At 38.9% G+C, this 20463-nt stretch overlaps 1 protein-coding gene across 3 annotated transcripts in view; it reads left to right on the top strand.

Moving 5' to 3' along the window:
• Positions 1-20463, top strand: part of iars2 (isoleucyl-tRNA synthetase 2, mitochondrial) — a 109242-nt gene that overhangs the window by 47542 nt on the left and 41237 nt on the right. For all 3 annotated transcript variants that reach the window (XM_070889432.1, XM_070889433.1, XM_070889434.1), the window contains exon 13: positions 7311-7413. In XM_070889432.1, coding sequence (XP_070745533.1) covers positions 7311-7413 — 103 coding nt within the window. The remainder of the gene's footprint in view (positions 1-7310; positions 7414-20463) is intronic.

The following is a 20463-nucleotide window of genomic DNA, read 5'->3' as shown; positions in this document are numbered from 1 at the left end:
AGATTGGGAAGATTCATTAAAAGACATGACGGTGGATAGGCAATGGCTAATATTGAAGGAATGAATACATGAATTGCAACAGTTATACATTCCTTTCTGGCGTAAAAACGCAAAAGGAAAAGTGGCCCAACCATGCCTAACAAAAGAAACTAAGGATGGTATTAGATCCAAAGAGGAAAAAGTAGCAAGCCTGAGAATTAGGAGCAGTTTAGAATTCAGCAAAAAAAAGGACCAAGGGATTGATTAAGAGGGGAAAAATAGAGTCTGAGAGTTAACTTGCAAGGAACATAAAAACCGACTGCAAGTACGTAAAAAGAAAAAGATTAGTTAAGACAAATGTAGATCCTTTACAGACAGAAATGGGAGAATTATAATGGAGAACAAGGAAATGGCAGCACAATTAAATAAATACTTTTGTTCTGTCTTCATGGAAGAGGACGCAAATAACGTCCCAGAAATGATAAGGAACCAAGGGTCTAGTGATCAAGAGGAATTAAAGGAAATAATAATGTAAGAAAATAGTGATGGAGAAACTAATGGGACTGAAGGCAGATAAATCCCCAGGGCCTGATGATCTGCATCCCAGAGTACCAAAAAAGGTAGCCATGGAAATAGTGGATGCATTGGTTGTCATTTTCCAAAATTCTATAGATTATGGAACAGTTCCTGCAGATTGGAGGGTGGCAAATGTAACCCCACTATTTAAAAAAGGAGGGAGAGAGAAAACCGGAAACTACAGACCGGTTAGCCTGACATCAGTAGTAGGGAAAATGCTGGAGTCTATTATAATATCAACGGGATTAAACAAAGTCAACATGGATTTATGAAAGGAAAATCATGTTTGACAAACCTACTAGAGTTTTTTGAGGATGTAACTGATAGACTAGATAAGGGAGAACCAGTGGCTGTCATGTATTTGGATTTTCAGAAGACCTTTGATAAAGTGCCACATAAGAGGTTAGTGTGCAAAATTAAAGCCCATAGGATTGGGACTAATGTATTGGCATGGATTGAAAATTGGTTAACTGACAGAAAACAAAGAGTAGGAATAAACGGGTCTTTTTCGGCATGGCGGGCAGTGACTAGTGGGGTACCACAGGGATCAGTGCTTGGGCCCCAGCTAGTCACTATATATAAATGATTTGGATGAGGGAACTAAATGTAATATTTCCAAGTTTGCTGACGACACAAAACTAGGTGGAGTTGTGAGGAGGATGCAAACACGCTGCAAGGCGATTTAGATAGATTGAATGAGTGGGCAAACACGTGGCAGATGCAGTATAACGTGGATAAATGTGAAGTTAATCCACTTTGGTAAGAAAAACTTAAGGACAAAGTATTATTTAAACGGCGATGGCTTGGGAAATGTCGATGTACAGAGGGACCTGGGTACCCTTGTACACCAGTCATTGAAAGCAAACATGCAGGTGCGGCAACTAGTTAGGAAGGAAAATGCTATATTGGCCTTCATTGCAAGAGGATTTGAGTACAGGAACAAAGATGTCTTACTACAGTTATACAGGGCTTTGGTGAGACTGCACCTGGAGTATTGTGTGCAGTTTTGGTCTCCTTACCTAAGAAAGGATATACTTGCCATAGAGGGAGTGCAGCCAAGGTTTACCAGACTGATTCCTGGAATGGCAGTACTGTTGTATGAGGAGAGATTGAGTCAACTAGGCCTGTATTCACTAGAGTTTAGAAGAATGAGAGGGGATCTCATTGAAACGTATAAAATTCTGACACGGTTGGACAGACTGGGAAGTCTAGAACAAGGGGTCACAGTCTCAGGTTACAGGGTAGGAAATTTAGGACTGAGATGAGAAATGTTTTCACTCAGAGGGTGGTGAACCTGTGGAATTCTCTACCACAGAAAGCTGTGGAGGCCAAGTCACTGAATATATTTAAGAGGGAGATAGATAGATTTCTAGAAACAAAAGGCATCAAGGGGTATGGGGGAAAAATGGGTATATGGTGTTGAGATAGAGGATCAGCCATGATCATATTGAAAGGCGGTGCAGACCCGAAGGGCGGAATGGCCTACTACTGCTCCTATTTCCTATGTTTTGATTGATGATATTGGGGATTACTCAGCATGGAAGTTTTAAAGATACCAGAGTCAATCCTGTAATATAAATAAGGTGATGAAGCTTCTTTCCTCTGGAAGCATAGAGCCACATTTCATTATGTGGTTTTGTCTCCTTTTGGAAATAAGGTAGCACTGGTGGCAAACCTCAATACCAGGTGGCCACCACATGCAGGGGCCATTCTTTATCTCTGAAATTGGGAAATGTCTGTGGCCTGATTCATAAATTCTCAAGTGTAATTTTAGAGCCATTGCAGTTTTCAGAGGCTTCCACTGGTGGTCTGAATCCACCCTATAGGTAAACAGGGCAAATTTGGAACTTGATAAGCCATACAATTGCTTCTACTTGACGGGAAATGCAACCTACACAGAAACGAAATCATTTTTGAATGTGTAGCAGTGATATATTAGCCTTGTGATAATAAAGTTTGAGTTTTGATACCTATAGTTACTATTTAAAAAATAGATCTAATTTTCAATCATTTGCTGTGTCTCCAAGAATGCTATTGCTGGATTAGAAAATGGTAGTCTGTGAAACATGAAAAATGAGGCATAAAAGTATTCACTTTTTTGTGTGTGCATTCAAACACTTTTTTAAAGAAAAATCTTGATCTACAGCTTTGAAAGTTCAGCCCAATAGCATGTTCACTTCTGTCTATTTTGAGAATTGGTCTGAAAGTGAACTTGTTTGGGTTTTTTTACATTGTTTTATTGCTATCAAGTACAGATTAGTAATGACAAGTTGTGAGGTTACAAAAAGTTTTTATTTTCAAACATATAAAAGGGACATCAGTTCTTTTGAACTGTTACAGTGGAATTAATTCAGACCTCTATTTTATACATTTTAGAAAATACATATTAAAAGTGTAGTCCAAAGTGGGTTGAATTTTGCATCATTGTGGTGAACAAAATAGTGGCCTATAGAACTGACAGGCATATTTGTAATTGTACTGGCTGTCAATTCATAGGTCATAGTCCTGTACACCTTTTCCTGATTGAAAACCAACAATGCTACCGGGCAAGTTACTTTGTAGAAGCAATGTGCCTTCAATAGGGAAGGGATCCTTGATATGTAAGTGCCCATCAAAAGTAACAGAAGCTCCACTGGAAGCCAGTGCCATCCAAATGGAGTTGCTGTTACACCTGATGCACACTGTTGTTCTCTTGTCTGTCTAATGGTATTTTCATAGTACATTTAATCTTCCATAGTCATGATAACGCAACTTCCTTCCTCTGTTGAAGCTGATCTGCGGCAGAAACATAGTGTTGTTAGTAGTTTAAAATAGATTAGCAACATTATCATACACACTTTATTCTTGGAGGGTATTGATTTGTAGTGCTATAGTAACGAGAGTACTATTTTATAAAAGTTATCCTTTCTCATTTGACAACCAAACATTTGATTTTAAGGTGTTTGGAGGGCCTCAAGAATGATGCAGAACTTTAGGGGATCACCCATGAGTAAACTCTCAATCTAGAGCCTAGAGAAAAGACTATTAAGGCAAGTCCTCGTTAGAGAAGGTAAATCCTAAATATTACTTTAACGTAAGGTTGGATAATTAGACCAAGGGTCAAAAGTAGAAACTAGTGCAAAATAAATGGAACAGTTGCCAGAAGGTACTTCATGGGCATTCAAAACCGAGTTGGACACTAGGCTGAGAAAATTGGAATATTAGAGGGACAAGCCTTAGGCTGTGATGGCCTTTTTACTTATTGATACGGCAATGGCAGTCTTGGGAGACAGTAAGTGTTTTGAAAACTTGTCAAAAGTGTATTTTGATTTGTTCTTCAAATAGTAACTATAGACCATCAAACCCAAACTATGCTAATATACAATGCTAAACTTTCAAAGTTGCCTATTCTACTTATGTAAAGGTATTGTTTATTTTCCTTTGAATTTGATATTCCAAGTGCAGGCATTTTATGTTTTCTGAAGCATACAATATAGGTGCTTACATTTACTTAAGCAAAATAAAGACTAATTAATATGTGATTAGCTTGATATAAATTCTTATTTTTTTTTAAAGCCATGAAATTATGCTGTGGGATATGACTTCATGATAGCTTAGCATGTTCTTAAATTTTGTTCTGTTATTTTAGGGAAGACATTAACTAATCTGTTTAGAGCAACACATTATGTGTTAATATGTTACTTTCACATGGTGGAATTTTAGGCCCTTAATGATCAAGCATAATTTTTCAAGTGAAATGATGTTTGATTCTTTTGCTATATTTTTAGTTTTGTTTACAGGATAATGTGTACCATAAAATCTAAACTTTTGTGTAGAAAATTATATAAATGAAACAAGAAAAAGACAATAAATCTGACGAACAAAGTAATAACCCTTTCACTTTTTGTATTAGCATTCAGGAGTTTAAAAACATTAAGTTAAACTAAACTAATAATACAAACATTAGTGCACTTTTATAAGTCTTCCTGCATTTCTAAGTACCCTCCTTAACATTACCGCTAGGTAAGGAGAAATATCCTTACAATCAAAAGCTTTGAAGAAGAAATGTTTCATGTTCTGCAGTTGGCAACAGTATCCTAAAACTAACATATAGATAATTGAACACAGATTACACTGGGATCTTCATACATTTCTCGTATTTGGAATTACAAATTTGCCATTAAATTCCTTTGTCTTCATTCACATTTAATATATATGCAAATAAAATAGATCATGAATTAAGATCAGTTACTTGAAATTTTGTTACATTTTCATGGAACTTACTGGTTGTTTCAGAAGAATGGATTTGCTTAGTTACCTGTATATCCACTTTAACCGGTAAGGAAGGCGCAGAATGTCATTGTTGGAAGTTATCTTGTCTGACTGGTTCTACTCTCAGTCTTGAAAGAGATTCATGAGGAAGGCCATAAATTGTTCACTTCCAACTTCCATCTGCAAGTAATCAGTCTATTGCTATGTTTCTGATAACCCTAATGGATAAGCATTCTGCACAGTCAATATCAGCCTGTAAGCTTATTGGCTGGCATCATGGTAGCTGGATTACCACACCCCTTTGCTGTTGAAACCAAGTGAATATCTCGTAATGCCAGAACTCCTAGATATGGCGTGTAAACTTGGAAAAGTTTTTACAATCAGCTAGTTACTTGCATTAGAAGAATTAATTTGTTGGCTACAGGCTACCTAGATCTGTCTTTTGTTGAAATTTGCAATTTATATGGTTGACCTTTTTTGATTTTGCAGCTTTACTTTGCTGGCATTGAAAGTTTTAGTTTGAATATTTGTTCCAAAAGTCAATAACCCAACTCATATTTAGCCTTGAGTTTTATAGCACAGTAATATTGTGGCTATAACTGTTTGGTGGGGGTTAAGCTCTTAAACTTTAAAGAGATAGGCTGCATGTGTCCTACACGCAGATTTTATCAGCACACTAACAATACCTACTCAACTGAACTATCATAATACCTTTTTATATGAAAAGGATATTTACTTACTGTGCATACTGCAGAAGATGTGTATTCAAAACCCACCAGAGCAGTTTGAAAATTTGAACACAGTTTTAAAATAAAGAAGCTGGTATCAGTAAAAGTGGCCATGAAGCTGCCGGTTGTTATAAAAAAACAATCAAATTCACTATAATGTCCTTTAGGGAATGAAACCTGCCGTCCTTACCTGGTTTGGCCTGTATTTAACTGCCCTCTGAAGTGGTCTCTCAAGTTGTACCAAACCGCTCAGGCTTGCCAGGGATGGACAATAAATGCCGGCCTTGCCAGCGACGTCCATATCCCGTAAATTAATAAAGAAAACTCTTAAGCTGTATTTCTTCTTGGCTGTCGGCACTGTTCAGGGTTTTTTCATCCAATGAAAAGCAATGAAAAAGAAATGTCCCTTTTGTGTCTTTTTAAAAAGCACTATGGACCTTTGGCTGATGTGGAAGTTAATAAATGCAGGTTAATGATTATCCATGCTGCAAATATTTAATAACTTTACTTTGTACACCCAGTGTAACTAGCAGAAATTCAAATATCTTGATGGGAGTTATTTGAAATACATATTTGATATGTATTTTAATTTCAGTAATGTAGTTTATCACTTATCAAAACCAAAAAATAAATGAATTTTAAAATATGAAAGGAGCTAGTCTTATTTATCTTATAATTTCGTAAATTTGAAAATAAATAAGGGTGCAGAAAAACAAAAGCTAAAAAATTGCCATCTTTCATAGTGACTTTACCATTTTTGGAAGGGCTAGTTAGGCAACTGTTCAGATGGAGAAAAGGCAGCAACACCAAATGAGAAATTGAGCAGCCATTAGTGGAAAACCTGCAGGGTCACGATGGTGATCAGTGAGTGGACTAAAGAAGGCTGTTACAAAAATATATATATTGGGCCATGTGTCTGAAACTATGTCATTGATGTGTGCTTACAGAGTGATTATTTTCTCATTGGTAATGGCAGAGACTTGCCATATTGACAAGGAGGTCCTGATGTTCTTAGAAACTATTTATTAGGAATGATTGGCTTTTAGTTGCCATGGAAACTGAAACTATTCGATCAAATTTGGTGAGGAGCTGTGTAAAGCCTTGTGGTGCGGGAAGTTATGGCACTTTGTGTACAACTAGACGGTCATAAACTTGGGGCAGAAAAAAGGGAATTTTATGCAAAGGATTTCGGAAGGAGGGAAAATCCTTCATGATCAGCTGAGCAATAGTCTTTTCCCTTTGGTTTGTTTTGTGTTTCTTCCTTTGAATGTTATTGACTTGCAGTTCAAGTTGATACTAAATATATTTATCAATTAAAAGGGACATTTGATTTTTTCATTTTTATTTCTATTAATGCATTGAAAACTGATAAAATTGAACCAATGGTTGCTGAATTGATTGAAATATAGTGTTGCTTTAAGGAGTTTCAGCTTGCCTATTGTAAATATGGTTGCTTATTTATAAGGAAATGACAGGTTTGCTATATATGTTACTGACTTTGATCTCGAGTTTAAGCAAACGTCTAATGTACAGAATGAGAGTTTATTGAATGTGTATTGAAATTGCACAATGGTAATTTGTTTTCATTGCCTTATGTTACATCCTGTCCAATCTCCTCCCCAGCCCAAAAAAAGAGGGGACAGAGGCACTTTTATTGAAAATCAAATAAATACAGAAATGCTTCTTTTAAGAATTGAGCTTATATACCTACACTGGTATTAATGTTTGTCAATATGGCTGCAGATTGATTAATCAGATGTAACTCTTCCCACACAGACACACAAGGGACCACCTTATCAAACTGGTGGAAGAACATGGTAGTGACTGTTGGTGGACTCTACCTTTGGACCAACTCCTGACTCAGGAAGTTTTAAAAAAGGTAGTACTTCTTAAAGAGGTCATAGTCTCATATATATTGCAACAAGAACTGTAAAACTTCAAACTACTATACAGCCTGTTGATTGGAAATCTCATCTAAATTAGACAAAGGTTGCTTATTAAGAAACTTGTCCGAATATAAAGGGTACAGGAGGAGCATAAGACATTGGGCATTTATTTATGTTACTTAGTTTTCAGTCATCTAAAATGAGCAAATAAAAGCTATGTTCGGTCTGTCTCATAGTTGATAAAAATTTCCCAAAAGAATGTTAAATACAGTTTAAAAATTATCTAAATTCCAAGTAAAGACTTCTGTGACTTAAAAAAAGACCAATGGAAATTACTAGTGTGTTCTGGCACAACCACCTTTCTTTTGTCCTTTTGCTTAATGTTAAATATAAAAATGGTTTCATATTTAAGCTGACAGTATAATTAATACTACATGTTGAGTACGACCCAATAATTTTTTTCGGGGGGTGGGGGAGGGGTAGTAGAGTTGAATTTTTGTGTCTCCTCTTTTCTCTTCCCCTTCACCGGCCTAGTCATATTTCATAGATGTACATTGTCCTTTCAGCGTTACATTTTAAATTGATATATCTACTAGGTCAATCATATTAATAAGTTGAAAAGCTGACACCTTGACCATGAGCAACTATATTCATGTGCAGATCACATGAGCTTGTCTGCTTCTAACAGAAAAGTTTAATCGAATTGTGGAATTTATGTCTCTCTCTAGTTTAAAAAAAAAAGCTGTGGCCTTAAAACCTCTGTCAGACTCTCAAATTTATGTATCTGGCATGTATTAAGCTTTGACACTGATGTTCTTCATGCTAAAACATAAATAATTTTAATCTCCAACAACACACCTGTAAATGGACAGATTTGTCTATGCTAGATTTTTAGCAAAATGTAATTTAAAATGAATGTATTAAAGTAAATTGAGTATTTACTTCATTTGTTGAGTAGCAATTTTGGACACACTCAGTGACACAGCATGTGTTATGTATAGAAACATTGAAACATAGAAAATAGGAGCAGTAGTAGGCCAGTCGGCCCTTCGAGCCTGCACCGCCATTCAATATGATCATGGCTGATCCTCTAATGCAACACCATATTCCCGCTTTCTCCCCATACCCATTGATGCCTTTTGTGTCTAGAAATCTTCTATCTCCCTCTTAAATATAGTCGTTGAGTTGGCCTCCACAGCCTTCTGTGGTAGAGAATTCCACAGGTTCACCACCCTCTGAGTGAAGACATTTCTCCTCATCTCAGCCCTAAATTTCCTACCCCGTATCCTGAGATTGTGACCCCTTGTTCTAGACTTCCCAGTCTGTCCAACCCTGTCAGAATTTTATACGTTTCAATGAAATCCCCTCTCATTCTTCTAAACTCTAGTGAATACAGGCCTAGTTGACTCAATCTCTCCTCATACGACAGTACTGCCATTCCAGGAATCAGTCTGGTAAACCTTGGCTGCACTCCCTCTATGGCAAGTATATCCTTTCTTAGGTAAGGAGACCAAAACTGCACACAATACTCCAGATGCGGTCTCACCAAGGCCCTGTATAACTGTAGTAAGACATCCTTATTCCTGTACTCAAATCCTCTTGCAATGAAGGCCAACATACCATTTGCCTTCCTAACTGCTTGCTGCACCTGCATGTTTGCTTTCAATGACTGGGGTACCAGAACACCCAAGTCTCTTTGTACATCGACATTTCCCAAGCTATCATCATTTAAATAATACTTTGTCTTTGTTTTTCCTACCAAAGTGGATAACTTCATATTTATCCGCATTTGCCATGTGTTTGCCCATTCATTCAACTTATCTAAATTGCCTTGCAGCGGCTTTGCATCCTCCTCACAACTCGCAATCCCACCTAGTTTTGTGTCATCAGCAAACTTGGAAAATTTACATTTGGTTCTCTCATCCAAATTATTTATTTATTTTATTTCGCCACCCTGGAAAAGGCCCGTTTATTCCTACTCTTTGTTTCCTGTCAGTTAACCAATTTTCAATCCATGCCAGTATATTACCCCCACTCCTATGTGCTTTAATTTTGCACACTAACCTTTTATGTGGGACTTTATCAAAGGCCGCCTGAAAATCCAAATTCACTACTTCCACTGGTTCTCCCTTATCTATTCTATCAGTTACACCTTCAAAAAAAACTCCAGTAGGTTTGTCAAACACTATTTTCCTTTCATAAATCCATGTTGACTTTGTCTAATCCCGTTGATATTATCTAAGTGTCCCGTTATCACATCCTTCATAATAGACTCTAGCAATTTCCCTACTACTGATAGGAAACTACAGACCGGTTAGCCTGTTTTCTCCCTCCTTTTTTAAATAGTGGGGTTACATTTGCCACCCTCCAATCGGCAGGAACTGTTCCATAATCTATAGAATTTTGGAAGATGACAACCAATGCATCAACTATTTCCATGGCTACCTCTTTTAGTACTCTGAGGTGCAGATTATCAGGCCCTGGGGATTTATCAGCTATCAGTCACATTAGTTTATCCAGCATTATTTCTTACTAATAATCATTTCCTTTAATTCCTCTTGCTCACTACACCCTTGGTTCCCTAGCATTTCTGGGACATTATTTGTGTTCTCTTCCGTGAAGACAAAACCGAAGTAATTGTTCTGCCATTTCCTTGTTCCCCATTATAAATTCTCCCGTTTCTGATTGTAAAGGACTTACATTTGTCTTCACTGATCTTTTTTTTTAATGTTCTTGTAGAAACTTTTGCAGTCGGTTTTTATGTTCCTTGCAAGTTTACTCTCGTACTCTATTTTTCCCCTCTTAATCAATCTCTTGGTCCTTTTTTGCTGAATACTAAACAGCTCCTAATCCTCAGGCTTGCTACTTTTTCTGGCAACTTTGCATGACTCCTCTTTGGATCTAATACTATCCTTAGTTTCTTTAGCCATGGTTGGGCCACTTTGCCTTTTGTGTTTTTGTGGCAGAAAGGAATGTATAACTGTTGCAATTCATACATTCGTTCCTTAAATGTCAACCATTGCCCATCCACCGTCATGCCTTTTAATGAATCTTCCCAATCTATCACAACCAATTCCTCATACCTTCGTAGTTTCCTTTGTTTAGATTTAGGACCCTAGTTTCGGATTGGACTACTTTACTTTCCATCTTGATAAAGAATTCAATCATGTCATGGTCACTCTTCCCTAAAGGACCCCGCACAACAAGACTGTTAATTAACCCCTTCTCATTGCACAATATCCAATCTAGGATAGCCTGTTCCCTAGTAGGCTCCTCAACATACTGGTCTTAAAAAAAACCATCTCGTACACACTCCAGGAATTCATCTTCCACAGCATTATTACTAATTTGGTTTGGCCAGACTATATGTAGATTAAAGTCACCTACGATTACTGTAGTACCCTTGTTACATGCATCTCTAATTTCCTATTTGATGCCGTCCCCTACATTACCACTACTGTTTGGAGGCCTATAGACAACTGCCACCAATGTTTTCTGCTCCTTGGAGCTCCTTAGCTCCGCCCAGACTGATTCTCCATTTTGATTTTCTGAGCCAATATCTTTTCTCACTATTGCTCTGATTTCATCTTTTAATAACAATGCCACACCACCCCCTTTTCCTTTTTGCCTGTCCTTCCTAAATATCGAATATCCTTGGTTATTCAGTTCCCAACCCTGGTCACCCTGCAATCATATCTCTAAAATTGTAACTATATTGTATCCGTTTACATCTATTTGCACCGTTAATTTGTCTACCTTATTACAGCTGCTTCGTGCATTCAGATACAGTGCTTTTAGATTTGTCTTTTTAACATTATTAGACATCTTAACATTATTTTGTACTATAGCCCTATTTGTCTTATCGCTATTTTTTCATACCTGGACCCTATTTGTTGGTGCACTTATTTGTTTGTATGTTCTGTTCCTTCCTGACATAATCTGGTTATCCTTACCACAATCACTTTCCTGCATTGCTTCCTTTCTTTTTCTCTTTAGCATTCTAGATTTCTCTCCACTGGGAACCTCTTCTTCTCCCCCCCGCCCCCCCCCCCCCCCGCTTATTTAGTTTAAAGCCCCGTCAACCTCCCGAGTTATTCGATTCGCTTGAACTCTGGTCCCAGCATAGTTCAGGTGTAGTCCGTCCCCACTAAACAGCTCTCTCTTTCCCATGTATTGGTGCCAGTGCCCCACGAATCGAAACCCACTTTTCCCACACCAACCACTGAGCCATGCATTCATCTCCCTGATTCTATTGGCCCTATGCCAATTTGCTCGTGGCTCATGTAATAATGCAGTGATTATTACCTTTGTGGTTCTGCTTTTCAATTTAGTCCCTAGCTGCTCAAACTCTCTCAGCAGAACCTCTTTTTTTTTTAGTGCTGCCTCTGTCATTGTTACCTATGTGCACCACGACAAATGGATTCTCCCCCTCCCACTTAAGTTCTTCTCCAGCCCGCGGAGGACATGTCCTTAACCCTGGCACTGGGTAGGCAGCACAGCCTTCGGGACCCACGCTCTCGGCTGCAGAGAACCCTATCTATCCCCCTAACTATACTGTCCCCTATTATAACCACCTTCCTCTTTACTACCCCCACTTGAATGGCTTTCTGCACCATGGTGCCTTGGTTAGTCTGCTCGTCCACCCTGCAGTCTGCACACTTGTCCACAAGGGTTGCAAGAACCTCAAATCTATTGGACAAGTGTAGAGACTGAGGCTCCTGCAATACTACCTCCTGGATCCCCGTACCTGCCACACTCGCAGTCACACCCTCCTGTCCCTGACCACGTGTCAATTCTAAAGTATTTAATCTAGAGGGTGTGGCTGCCTCCTAGAGCAAAAGGTCCAGGTAACTTTCTCCCTCCCTGATGTCTCGTAATGTCTGCAGCTTGGACTCCAGCTCCTCAACTCGGAGCCGTAGTTCGTCGAGCCGCAGATGTAGTTGCCCTGGACCAAAACGTCCAGAAGCTCCCACATATTGCAGCAGCAACACATCTCCTGTTCTCCTATTATTCTATTTAATTAATTAGTTTCGTGTTAATCAAAGTATTTACCTTATATAGTTTATTAAATTCGTTAAATAAATAAAGGTTAGTTTTTAGAATTTTGTTATATGCTATATGTTAATTTAAAAGAAAAACTTAGCCCACAATCACTACCAGTCACTTACCTGCCTTACCTGTGATGCCACCCGCAGCAGTGCGATCTCCTGGGAGAGGCCAAAAAACAGATAAGAACCCAGGCCAATTGGGGGAAAAATCTGGGAAAATTCCCCTCCGATCCAACCAGGCGATCAAGACTAGTCCAGGAGATCACACTGACCGTATGCTGTGGTCTGTTGTGTCTTTTATCCCCACTCTCTGGCCTCGGTCTGCTCCCGCTCAGGTATGCCGCCGCTCTGCGGAAAAACGAGGTAAAACAACACCCCCCCCCCCCAGCCCCCACTTCACCGAACTTTCCCACTTCACCGAACTCTCCCACTTCACCGAACCCTCAGTTTCTCACTCTGCTACTGCACATATAGTGCATATATGGTGTATGTAGTGCAACAAGTTCCTAATAACGTGTAATGCTGTTGAGATTCAGTTTACATAAAGCAATGTCCAGTGCTTGAGAAGATTCTAACTGTTATGTGAACCCTAAGCTTTGGAGCACTTCTAAGCTTAATCATCTGATTTATCCAAGATATACATTTTAAAGTTTTTTTTCCATTAATACATAAGTGGTAGAAATTGACTTAAATAAAGTAGGTGTACTATAATTTTCACAATACAGTATGTAAATACAAGAATTGGAAATCATAAGAACATAAGAAATAGGAACAAGAGTAGGCCATACAGCCTCTCGAGCCTGCTCTGCCATTCAATAATATCATGGCTGATCTGATCATGGACTCAGCTCCACTTCCCTGCCCGCTCCCCATAATCTCTTATCCCCTTATCGTTTAAGAAACTGTCTATTTCTGTCTTAAATGTATTCAATGTCCCAGCTTCCACAGATCTCTGAGGCAGCGAATTCCACAGATTTACAAACCTCTGAGAGAAGAAATTCCTCCTCATCTCTGTTTTAAATGGACGATCCCTTATTCTAAGATCATGCCCTCTAGTTCTAGTCTCCCCAATCAGTGGAAACATCCTCTATGCATCCACCTTGTCAAGCCCCCTCATGATCTTACACGTTTCGATAAGATCACCTCTCATTCTTCTGAATTCCAATGAGTACAGGCCCAACCTACTCAACCTTTCCTCATAAGTCAACTCCCTCATCCCCTGAATCAACCTAGTGAACCTTCTCTGAACTGCTTCCAAAGCAAGTATATCCTTTTGTAAATATGGAAACCAAAACTGCACGCAGTATTCCAGGTGTGGCCTCACCAATACATTATAGAGCTGTAACAAGACTTCCAATTTGCAATAAAGGGGATGGAGTATAAAAGCAGGGAAGTCTTGTTACAGTTATTGGCCTTCCTGATCACTTGCTGTACCTGCATACTGTCCTTTTGTGTTTCATGCACAAGTACCCCCAGGTCCCGCTGTAGTGCGGCACTTTGCAGTCTTTCTCCATTTAAATAATAATTTGCTCTTTGATTTTTCTTCTGCCAAAGTGCATGACCTCACACTTTCCAACATTATACTCCATCTGCCAAATTTTTGCCCACTCACTTAGCTGTCTATGTCCTTTTGCAGATTTTTTGTGCCCTCCTCATACATTGCTTTTCCTCTCATCTTTGTATCGTCAGCAAACTTGGCTACGTTACACTCAGCAGCAGTCCAGCAGCAGAAAAAAACGATAAAAGCAGTTTAATCTTTTTCCTTATTTGTTCAGCCTTCATTTTCAAATGATTTATGCTGTTCTCCAAATGAGGAAAGCCACTTAAATGCTGTCACTTTAGTAGCTTGGCTTCATGCCCTATATTCCATCCGTTACCAAGACTGCTTACCTTCACCTATTCAGCATTGCATGCCTTTACAGCTATCTTACCCCTTTCATTCTCCCGAGATGCTGAAACTCTTGTTCATTGCTTTTATCCTCTTTTCGACTTGATTTCTCAAGTACCCTCCTTGCTAGATTTTGGTGCTCTGACTCTGGCCTCCTTTGTACCCTCCCTATTGGTGACGGAGCCATTTCAGCCTTCCTCTCTGGAACTTCATCCTGAAGCCTCTCCATCTCCTACTTTGCTACAAGCATTTTAAAGCCTTCTCAAGGCCATTTCTATAATCAAACTTTTTTCACATTTTTCTTCCTCTATCAAGGGACTTGGGTTGTTTTTCTATGTTAAAGGAGCAATATAGTTACAAGGGGTTTTCAAAAGAAAGAAAGAGGACTTAACATTTATATAGCACCTTTCATGACCACCAGACATCTCAAAGCGGTTTACAGCCAATGAAGTTCTTTTGGAGTGTAGTCACTGTTGTAATGTGAGAAACACATGACTCCATGCTGAAACTTGTGGCATGTCATTAAGGGTGGATAGGATGTTATTGAACAGGCCATATCTGACCACTTCCTTATCCCTCACCACCTACATCCTCTTGCACCTTTATAGACAACTTCCTTTTGCATTTACCCCTTTTTAAAAAAAAAACTCTCCTCCAACTCAACTCACTTATGACTGCACTTTGAAAACTGACAACTGCCTAGCCTTTGGCCTACCATGTGCTATGATAAATCTAGAGGTGTTGATTTGCTCAATGATAACCTACAGCTTCCACTACCAGCCACCTCCTCAAATCTCTCCCCCTGCACCATCTACTCTCACAACTAACAAAAAGTTCAAGGAGCATATGGATTTATTTGTCTCCAATGATCTGTTCAGTTGCCTCTGCTGCTTCTCCTTGACGATCAAGCAAAGCTTCCCCCTGCGGCCCTCCACACCCTCTGAACTCCAGTCTTCCTCTGGATTCTTTCTCATCTCTCCCCATGCTCTCTCCAAGTGTATCCATGCATGAGTAACATTCCCGGGGGGCCATTCAAAATAGCGTGCATGGTTTTTCCATTGAAAAGCCGGCTGTCCGGGTCCCTGAAGCACTGCGCAGCCGTGCAGCTTAAAGGGAACCTTGTCCTTGAGACCCACTTCCTGGTCCCTCGACCTCAATCTGTTGATCACCCGCCTTCCCTATCTTGCCCCCCATGCTAGCTGACATTGTAAATGATTCCTTCTCTTCGGGCACTGACCTTTATCTCTTTTGAAATCACCATCATTCCTTCCTCAAAAAAAACCCACACTCGATGTAAACTATTGCCCATCTCCAATGTCTCTTTCCTCTTCAAAGTACTTGAATGTGTTTGCCACCAATGTTTCCTCTCTTTTTTCACGCGTGATTCCTTTAAATTTGCTGCAAGGTATTTTTCCAGCGGCAACAGCTGGTGAGCGGCCTGCGTGAGACCTCCCAATCGATGTGTGACCACACGCCGAGCATCTTCGGGGAACGTTGGTTGTCACTGCTTGGATTTGTGCCTATCTCTCCTGCAACTCCCTGTTTGAATCCTAATCAGTTAAGTCCCACATCCACAACACAAAAACCTCCTGAACCAAAGTCATGAATTACATTTTCTGTGACTGTGACCATGGAGCATTATCCTTCCTCAATTTCTCTGCAGTCTTTGATATGATTGAGTACACTGTCCTCCTGCAACACCACCATTCTCCAGCTTGTTGGAACTACTCTCACTCGGTTACTCTTTTGCCTATCCAGTTATAGCTGGAGCATCTCGACTGCACCACCTCGAGCCCCTCAAGGATCTATACTTGACTCCCTCACTTGCTGATCTACATACCCCTTGGTGACATCATCCACTGACATGGAGTCAGCTTACTTCTCCATCACCTCTCTCGACTGCTTAATTGCTTCTGTGCTGTTATTCTAGATTTTGCCCCATCTGAGGTAGAGAATTCCATAGATTTACAACCCTCTGAGAGAAGAAATTCCTCCTCATCTCAGTTTTAAATGGGCGGCCCCTTATTCTGAGTCTATGCCCCCAAGCTTTAGTTTCCCCTATGAGTGGAAATATCCTCTCTGCATCCACCTTGTCGAGCCCCCTCATTATTTTATGTTTCGATAAGATCACCTCTCATTCTTCTGAATGCCAATGAGTATAGGTTCAACCCCCTCATCTCCGGAATCAACCTAATGAATCTTCTCTGAATCGCCTCCAATGCAAGTATATTCTTCCTTAAATACAGAGACCAAAATTGTATACAGTACTCCAGGTGTGGCCTCACCAATACCGTGTACAGTTGTTGCAGGACTTTATATTCCATCCCCCTTGCAATAAAGGCCAACATTTCATTTGCCTTCCTGAGTACTTGAAAACTAATTTTTTGTGTTTCATGCACAAGGACCCCAGGTCCCTCTGTACTACAGCACTTTGCAATTTTTCTCCATTTAAATTATAATTTGCTTTTCTATTTTTTTCTGCCAAAGTGGATAACCTCACATTTTCCCATATTATACTCCATCTGACAAATTTTCTCCACTAACTTAGCCTGTCTATATCCCTTTGCAGATTCTTTGTGTCCTCCTCACAATTTGCTCTCCCACCCATCATTGTATCATTAGCAAACTTGGCTACATTACAATCAGTCTCTTCATCCAAGTCATTAATATAGATTGTAAATAGTTGAGGCCCAGCACCAATCCCTGCGACACACCACTATTCACTGTTTGCCAACCAGAAAATGATCCATTTATCCTGACTCTCTGTTTTCTGTTCGTTAGCCAATTCTCTATCCATGCTAATATATTATCCCCAATCCCGTGAACTTTTATCTTGTGTCGTAACCTTTGGTGTGGCACCTTATCGAATGCCTTCTGGAAATCCAAATACACCACATCCACTGATTTTCCCCTTAGCCACCCTGCTCATTACATCCTCAAAGAACACCAGCAGGTTTGTTAAACATGATTTCCCTTTCATAAAACCATGTTGACTCTGCTTGATTGAATCATGCTTTTCCAAATGTCCTGCTACTGCTTCCTTAATATTTTCCCAACGACAGATGTTGGGCTTCTTGTTCATTATCCTCCATCAGCTGCTCAGGCTCCATCCTTTGGAATTTCTTCCGCCCCCCCCTTCCCTCACTCACCTGTTTTATCAAGTTTTTGGTTAAATTTCCGATTGCCTCCTTTTGTCTTGATGTCCATGTCTTTACGCTTTTGTGAAGCTCTTTAGCACATTTTTTTTTACATTAAAGGTACCAATTACAAGTTGTTGTTGTAGTTTTTTAGTGCAGTAGAGTAGTATTGAGTCACGTTTTCTTTCTGGAAATCTTAACCTTGTTGAAGTCTTGACAAGTGCACTGGCCTTGGATGATAACCTAAAGATTCTGCTTTCTGCAGGGATTCCATTCCAAAGCTCTGGTCATGCAAAACCTCACTAGTAAAACGATGTGACACGCAATCATAGAGGTATAGGACACAAATTACCCAGTGATTTCCCACATTCACACTATATATGACCATTAACTTATTTACGGTAGGAATTCCATTTTAATTTTGAGAAACAAAGGAATCAACCTTTCCACTTGACACAACATCATTTGGTGCATCCACATAGTTGCTTCCCCTAATTTGAGCCCAAAGTAGGTCTTGCAGAACTTGGAAAGATTAATATAACATTTGGAATCTGATAAGATGTTTGTGTGAGAAGTTGCCAGAATGGTAATATTTGAAATCAGCTGGTAGGATGAACAGAGATACAAACTTGGAAAGGAAATTAACTAATAGTATTATGTGACATAAGTGAAAAATATCACACGGAGTTTTTTGGGTACTTGATAAATGCTATTTTGTACAAATGGAGGTTTTGTTTGGATGCATTCGGATAATTTTTAAATTTTGTCTGAATAACTAATCCTATGGTTAAGCGGTCGAAACAAAAATCAATATTCAATTTGTTGCACAAGTCCACAGATTCTCCTACTTACAACATGAAAGGAATGAATAATGTTCCTCGTGATTTTGTCCAAGCTACACTGTCCTTTTAAAGTATATTTTTTTCTTGCCCTCCTCCTAAACTGATCTCTCACCTTTTTTGTACACATGAAACGGTTTCTGCAAATAGTTTTGTGTGTGTATGTGTCTTGTACCAGTGATCCTGCAGGTCACTTATACTGAGTCTGAAAATGATCTCATATGTTTGTGACACATTTTATTAGGTAAGTTATATTTAAATGGGAACCATATTGTTTATCCCACTGTTTGGGCAGCACTAACTTAAGTTCCACTGTAGGATTTAATGCAAATACAAGTTATTTTAATCTTCTTCAATTAACCCAAGGAAAAGTTATTTGCATCCATAAAAGGTTATGGGTAATGAGAAACATGAAATTAAAATACTTTGAGAGTCAGCTCTTAATGTGATTACTAAATTGCTTCTTAATTAGCACTAGTCTACTTTGGACTGTACCTTTGTACTGGGAGTGCCACACTGAAGCTGTAAAGCAGCCTGGCCCAATTTAAACTTGTATGGACTTGTAAAACAGTTCCTCGGGGCCATATTTTTCTTTTTTTGGGTGGTGATTGGGGGAGTGGTTAAATGCAATTTATCACCAACTCAAAATGGTGCACATAAGTTTGATGTGGGTAATTTTGTGAAATCGGTTTCTGTTATTGGGAATGGCAATGCCCAAAACTGTGTCTTATTACCTGAATTTAGGTTGTGTGGTCTGAGCAAAAGCAGTGACCCCAATTTCCCAGGGTGCCTCAGTATTCAGTTAGCTGAATGGCTGCAATATTATTCTTTAGCTTTTATTAATTTTTGTTGAGTTTTTCAAAATTATTGGAAGAAAAGCTAGAAAACAAAATTCGTAAATTTAATTCTGGTATTTTTATACTGTGTGTCTTAATTTATTCTTGGTCATCTCCTGTAGCAGTGCATAGGGGATCGAGATGAAGCGTAATCTTAAATTGAAGGGTGAATAAAGCCGGGTGTTTGGATGTAATTTGGTCCCCATTTAAAGTCATACATTCTGGAATTATTTTCATATAATAATTTGGTTTAACATTTATAGTTAAATAACATTTGTGACAATTTGAAAGTAGAGAACTGAAGTTGGTTGCAGCATAGAATTTCTCTGTACTGCAGGCTGAGGAACTGGTGGGGACAAAACTTAAGTCCTACACCACCACCATTGGTGGGAGGGTATAATTACAGAGTGACAAGTTTACATAGTTTCCATTTTAAGTGTGGACATAGGAATTTATAATAAAACTTGATACAAATGTTATAACAGGAAGTCAGGTGTTGCAGGCAGGAAGTACACAGATATGCGATTTTCCAAGATCATTTTTTTTTAAACCGGTCAGATCTGAATGTCAATTCAGGGCTCACTTTTCTTTTGTATTACTCTACCCTCTTGGAAACTCTGCACTAATTTTTCAATAAAGACTTCAATAGTCCTAAACCAAAATTCTTTCTGCCTCTTGCATTTCATCAACTTTAGTTTTCCTGGTTTCTGCTGGTTTCCTGGGTTCTGCTGCTCATGATAACCTATTTAGGCATTAAAGTTACAAACCAGAGGAAACTATCCCCTAAATAAGCTGATCAGTTCAGCTTATTTAGGGGTTAGTTCCATAAATTTAATCTATATTTTCAGGCATGGAATTTGCACAACACTATCCTCTCCAGCAGTTTGACCGGAGTATTTTCCATGAAGAATAATGCTGAAGCTGTATTAAAGTATAGTGTACTATATCAGTTCTCTGCTACTCGCAGTATTCAGTGTTTTCTTGAAGTACTGCAACACAAGATCAAAATTACAGCACAAGCAGTTCTTGCCCGTTATTGGCATGACTGAAATGGTAGGTCTTGGTTGAGGCAAAAGATGTTTTTTTAAAGAGTAAACTATAATAGCATTTTTTCCACATCGATACTGAGAGACTAATTCAAACAGAAAGTAGCCTCCCACCTTTCCTTCCCCACTAATACTAAATAATCCAAAATGGTACTTGTATTTTCAAATGCAAGACAGATTGATAAGTCAGCTGTAGAGTGTGTATAAATACGTATCTCTTTTTTTTATATATAGGCATAATTTAATTAC

The sequence above is a fragment of the Pristiophorus japonicus genome, chromosome 9 (assembly GCF_044704955.1).
Source record: "Pristiophorus japonicus isolate sPriJap1 chromosome 9, sPriJap1.hap1, whole genome shotgun sequence".
Lineage (NCBI taxonomy): Eukaryota > Metazoa > Chordata > Chondrichthyes > Pristiophoridae > Pristiophorus > Pristiophorus japonicus.
This window is presented reverse-complemented; position numbering and strand designations above follow the sequence as displayed.